This window comes from Leptodactylus fuscus, chromosome 1, assembly GCF_031893055.1.
Source record: "Leptodactylus fuscus isolate aLepFus1 chromosome 1, aLepFus1.hap2, whole genome shotgun sequence".
Lineage (NCBI taxonomy): Eukaryota > Metazoa > Chordata > Amphibia > Anura > Leptodactylidae > Leptodactylus > Leptodactylus fuscus.
Genome location: NC_134265.1, coordinates 350,702,312 through 350,708,309, shown reverse-complemented (window position 1 = coordinate 350,708,309; position 5,998 = coordinate 350,702,312). Strand labels below are relative to the sequence as shown.

General features: G+C 44.5%; 1 protein-coding gene across 1 annotated transcript; it reads right to left on the bottom strand.

Moving 5' to 3' along the window:
• Positions 1-1,024: 1,024 nt before the first annotated feature.
• LOC142196579 (mesotocin-neurophysin MT) lies at positions 1,025-5,998 on the bottom strand. The gene is made up of 3 exons (XM_075266552.1): positions 5,838-5,998; positions 1,913-2,117; positions 1,025-1,146 (listed from the first exon to the last, which is right to left on the bottom strand). The coding sequence occupies exons 1-3, from the start codon at positions 5,967-5,969 to the stop codon at positions 1,097-1,099; spliced, it is 387 nt and encodes a 128-aa protein (XP_075122653.1). The 5' UTR covers positions 5,970-5,998; the 3' UTR covers positions 1,025-1,096.

The following is a 5,998-nucleotide window of genomic DNA, read 5'->3' as shown; positions in this document are numbered from 1 at the left end:
CTTCACTGCCCCAGTCCACCAGGGATGTTACTATTAACCTCTTCACTGCCCCAGTCCACCAGGGATGTTACTATCCAACCACTTAGCCCCCACTTAGCCTCGGGCATGGTGGTCCTCTCTGGATGAATGAAGCGATAGATACGCCTGTCCTGTTAGCTCCATTCATCTCTATGAGATAACTGAGTGGTGCGCTATATCCATAAGTCAGGGGTCAATGTATAGGACTATATGTACAGTATGAACTAAGGCTATCATGCAGGTGTGCTCCTTCACCACTAGAGGGAAGCAGAGCACCAATTATATTCCTATGCTGTATACAGACAGTATACACTATATAGAGAGTCTGTTGTGGCATAAGATTTTATCTCTCCGGATTTAACCACTTCCAGACCAGTTTTTGTGTTTCTTCTGTGACCTTTTGCTGGGTCACTATATAGATGAAGCTTATATGAGTCACAAGTCCAAGAAACTGAGCTATAGGGTGATGTTCGATAAGGTAGAATTGTTTTTTGGTGATTTACCAAGTGAGCCTATCCTTGTGCCATACACTGCCCATATAATGTCACTATACTGTACCGAAATACAGGTGCAGCACAACGCCGAGTCAAACAGCTCTATGGTGCTATAGGCCTCATTACGCCACTGTAGTTAAGGGGTTAATATTAGATCGGCGGGGCCCCTGGGACCCCACAGATTATCACTGCTTCACCTTCACATCCATGTCACATTGCCTTTTTCTAGCTCAGTCCCATTTAAGTGAATGGGCTGAATTGCAATACCAAGTACAACCACTACACCATGTATGGCGCTGCGCTTGGTATCCAAACAGTGCGGTCTCTTCAAACAGCTGATCGGTGGCGGTGCCCAGTGTCCTAATACTTGTGACATGAGGGACACCAGGGATAAGTGCAGTTTAGTCACTGACTATGTAAAGAAAAGAGACATCAGTGTGGCCATGTTTCAGATCTTTATTCACTGTACAGTACATGTATACACAGTGGCGGCCTGCGGCGGTGGCGGCGGCGGGGGTCCTGCATCTCGTGGTTGTGTGGCCGGTATACTGGTCAGTGCGTTCTGTGCTTTCTGAAGACACCGACTAGGAGAATAGGGAGTCCTGTTCACAGGCCGGGTCCATCGTGCAGCTCTCTGCAGGGAACAAGACAGAGGCAGTACAGTATACAGTATATACAGTATATATACAATAGCCATGTATATGGTGACCCCGTATATCAGCCAGGGAGTCTAGTATGTGAGAATTATATCACTGGTACATTGTAACAAACCGGTCACGGCCGTAGCACTCTATGGAACTACATTTACATTTTCTGTAGAGGTTAGTGGGAGGAGCTCCAAAGCAGGGGTGGGGCAATGAAATCACATGGTTCAGTTAGTGACTGCCCATGCCTACATCCAGACCATCATTCTATTTTCTGTACATGATTATGGGGGCGGCCATCTTGTCTGAGCTTCTCCTCCGGGCTGTTAACAGCATTTGGTGATCTGCTTTACAGCATAGGCAAAAAATACTCTGGGGAGAGTTTTTTAGACATGTGAAGGGAGGGGAATAAGCTGTGACATCATCTATTGTCAGTCGGGGATGTAATGGTGTGTCAGTGGTCTTATCTATAGCGGTGTTATCTTCTATTATGTAAATGCTGCTGCAAAGAAAACACATAATTGGTGAGTGTCAATCTGTTCTTAGGCTTTGTGGTCAGAGTGAAAACTGCAGGATTTAGTAGAATTAGTACTTTTTAAAAAGAAAATCATCAAAAATTCTTTAAAAAACTAGTTTAACATAAAACTTGTGGCGTATATCCATTAAGCATATAACAAATTTCACAACATCACGCATATCTTTGGTTGTTTTTAGGTTTTCGGCGCCCTGTAGACACCTCACGTTGTAGGTTCTCACCATGGTTGCAGCAGATGCCGGAGGCGGCGCAGTTTCCTCCGTTGTTCCCACATGGCTTCCTACCAGATTCACAAGGCGATGGGAGGAAATTCTCTTCTTGGCATCGGAGAGTCTCAGTGGTGCCAAAGTAACACCCCAGCTCCTCGCCGCAGCAGATGTTGGGCCCAAAGCAGTGACCTTTGTTCCTTGGTCCACAGGGAATACACTAAAAGACAGAGAAATCATCTTAACACTGGTGCCGAAAGCATGACTGCAATACCAGACATGGCCTGAAGCTGATGGTGGCGCTGTTCTTGCGATACAAAACACTGCGGAACCTTTTTGGAGTACTAGAAAGATTTCCATAACTAGAGCTTGAACATAACACCCAAAAATGGCGCCCGACACAGCGGCAAGGCATATAATGTACGTAGGGGGCGCTATATAAGGTCTACACAAAGTGTTAGACTCCCCCTGCTGGACACAAGGAGTACAAAAAATATTTTATGAATTCTCATGTGGGCATGCTGGGTGTTGTAGTTCTAGAGGCCACTGACCAAGGCTGTTACATTGTAACAAACCCTCAGCTGTATTGGGTAAGTCTTTTAAAGGGGTATTACGATTAAATAAATGGGGGTTTTCTGCATCAATTGCTCAGTTTTTAAGATCTCTGCTTGCTGTCATTGAACCTGATAGGGATATGCGATGTGTCAGCTCTGCTACTTCAGTGGCCATCACTACACCTCCATGTATACATGTCATACAGTCACAATCCCCTGTATATCAGATCACATTCCGCTATACGCTTCCTCCTTCACAGCTGTATTGTTCCCCTGAATTCCTATTGTGCTCTAGCCTTGTACCTCCACCTGCCCACGGTGAGGGGGCGCCACTGAGCTCCAGTGTGTACACCAGCACTGACAATAGCCATAGTACTACTGACCCAGCTGACTAGTGCACATGTAGCAGAGCTGACTCTGTTATTACGCCTATATCTGCTTCCCTATTCACATGACGAGTGCCGATGTAGCAGAGTGGAATAAGTTATGTAACAGATTCCTGGGGCCAGCTCCATAATCAGGCAACCAGAACAGCAAAGCTGACTTTGTTATTTACAGGATTTACTCCAAATTAGTAGGGCAGATGTAGCAGAGTTGAGTCAGTCCTATACAGGTCTCATTTAGTAGGGCAGATGTAGCAGAGCTGAGTCAGTCCTGTACAAGTCTCATTTAGTAGGGCAGATGTAGCAGAGTTGAGTCAGTCATGTACAAGTCTCATTTAGTAGGGCAGATGTAGCAGAGTTGAGTCAGTCATGTACAAGTCTCATTTAGTAGGGCAGATGTAGCAGAGCTGAGTCAGTCCTATACAGGTCTCATTTAGTAAGGCATATGTAGCAGAGCTGAGTCAGTCATGTACAGGTCTCATTTAGTAGGGCAGATGTAGCAGAGCTGAGTCAGTCCTGTACAGGTCTCATTTAGTAGGACAGATGTAGCAGAGCTGAGTCAGTCCTGTACAGGTCTCATTTAGTAGGACAGATGTAGCAGAGCTGAGTCAGTCATGTACAGGTCTCATTTAGTAGGGCAGATGTAGCAGAGCTGAGTCAGTCCTGTACAAGTCTCATTTAGTAGGACAGATGTAGCAGAGCTGAGTCAGTCCTGTACAGGTCTCATTTAGTAGGACAGATGTAGCAGAGTTGAGTCAGTAATGTACAAGTCTCATTTAGTAGGGCAGATGTAGCAGAGCTGAGTCAGTCCTGTACAGGTCTCATTTAGTAGGGCAGATGTAGCAGAGTTGAGTCAGTAATGTACAAGTCTCATTTAGTAGGGCAGATGTAGCAGAGCTGAGTCAGTCCTGTACAGGTCTCATTTAGTAGGGCGGATGTAGCAGAGCTGAGTCAGTCATGTACAAGTCTCATTTAGTAGGGAAGATGTAGCAGAGCTGAGTCAGTCATGTACAAGTCTCATTTAGTAAGGCATATGTAGCAGAGCTGAGTCAGTAATGTACAAGTCTCATTTAGTAGGGCAGATGTAGCAGAGCTGAGTCAGTCCTATACAAGTCTCATTTAGTAGGGCAGATGTAGCAGAGCTGAGTCAGTCATGTACAGGTCTCATTTAGTAGGGCAGATGTAGCAGAGCTGAGTCAGTCATGTACAGGTCTCATTTAGTAGGGCAGATGTAGCAGAGCTGAGTCAGTCATGTACAGGTCTCATTTGTGTTGTGCAATAGTTCTATGTAGATGTAGCAGAGCTGAACGTGTCATTAAATATATCTATAATTTAATAATATATTATTAAAACATTATATAAATATTTCCAAGTAACTATTAATATTATAAATCTCAATGTATTATTAGAATGAATTTTATCTAATTTTATCATGGTATAATATAGCAAAGGATTTGCTGCCTAGTGTGTTTGTTTGGAATACCCCTTTAACAGAACTCCTTTAACAACCCCTTTAATTTGCCAAACATGTGAGCAGAGCCTCAGACAGCGCCCGGCTGTGACATCCGCCATAGTATCTCTCTATAGTTGCTATAACGTTCCCCTATTGAGTTTAGACGGTTTTGAGAAAACACTGACTATAAGTGTAATAACTCCATTTTTATGAAGATGTAGCAGTGCTGAACGTGTAATGTACCTGTTTTCTACACCCTTTCATGGCTCACTATGTTTTCTGGCAATTCTATGACAGTCCATGGGTAACACGGTGTCATATCAGCATGGATTCTGCAAATAACAAACTCAGCTCTGCTACATCCGTAAATCACAACTGATAAGTTACAGCCCCTCCAGTCAGTGATGCGAATCTTCTCACTTGTGGTTTACTTATCTATTATTCTATAATCAGCCCTTATGGAAACAAGCAGAGTGGCAGTGTAAAGCATGGTGGAGCAGGAGGTATGATTACAATGTATAATACGTGTACGCTGCAGCCACTGAGAATACACAAAGACGCCTTAAAGCAGTGAAGACCGAGAATAGTTGGTACACGTCACCCACAACTCGTGACACGTTACCCATCTGTATAGGGATCAGAGCCCGGTTATCCTGAAACAAAGCTCCAAACCCGGACTGTAAAATATAAGATGCTGACTATCTGAAACCACCACTAGAGGGCACTGACTGTATACTGTGTGCTTATTGCACGTGACTGTGTGTGTGTGTCACCGCCACAATATGGGAAGGCATGGTCAGCACATGGATGACATTGGGGGGCTTCAGAGCCCCATTCATTGAGGTCGGGGCTGCAGAACAGACAGGGATAGGACCTACCCTGAATTTTGGAAATGAATGAGCCAGTGTGCTAGCCCTGAAAAACATGGTTCACCGATAAGACTCATGGACATGTGCATGAGGCCTAAGGGTGAGCAGAGGACACATCATGGTGGACAACAATTCTCTCAACAAGATCCACCAATATGCAAGGAGAAGGAACTCCAAAGATCCCTATAAGTCTCCGTATTCATCCTCATATAAGTTTCCGCTCAGAGTCAGGCTGCCTTGGTAAAGCTCAGATAGAGCCAACACTTTATGGAGTAATGGTGAGTACAGGAGACATCTTGGTGAAGAACAAGAACCTTGACAGATATGCAAGATTCAAGGAAAACTCTAAAAACCCCTATAAGTCTCCCGTATTTACCCTATATAAGTCTCCGCTCAGAGTCAGGCTGCTGGGATAAAGCTCAGATAGAGCCATCACATCGTGGTGTAAGGGTGAGTACAGGAGACGTCTGAACCTCAAAAAAGGTCCACCTACTCAAAAAGGAGAAGAAACACTCCAAAAATTCTCATGAGACCACTACGTCTTTACCCTATATAAGTTTCTGCTCAGAGTCAGGCTGCTGTGATAAAGCCAACATATCATGAAGTAAGAGAAGACAGTGAATGAGAACTTCAAGAGTTTCCAAAGATCCAGAACATCTGATAACATTGAGGAGCACTTACCTTCCGTACGTCCATGAAGTCTATCACCGACCTCTTTCCTCCTATGGGACAGTTCTGTATATAACACGCCGAAGACAAGGCTAATAAGCCAAAAAAGATGGTGGCAAGTGCACTGTAAGACATGGCGGTCATGGCTCCGGTGGTCTGTCAAGGTGACGGAA

What these genes read in the sequence shown, in the direction of transcription:
- LOC142196579 (XM_075266552.1), bottom strand. Translation starts at nt 5,969, where the DNA reads ATGACCGCCATGTCTTACAGTGCACTTGCCACCATCTTTTTTGGCTTA. An exon ending in ACTTCATGGACGTACGGAAG is followed by an intron (nt 2,118 to 5,837) that starts GTAAGTGCTCCT and finishes TCTGTCTTTTAG; the next exon opens with TGTATTCCCTGTGGACCAAG. An exon ending in CGGCATCTGCTGCAACCATG is followed by an intron (nt 1,147 to 1,912) that starts GTGAGAACCTAC and finishes TGTTCCCTGCAG; the next exon opens with AGAGCTGCACGATGGACCCG.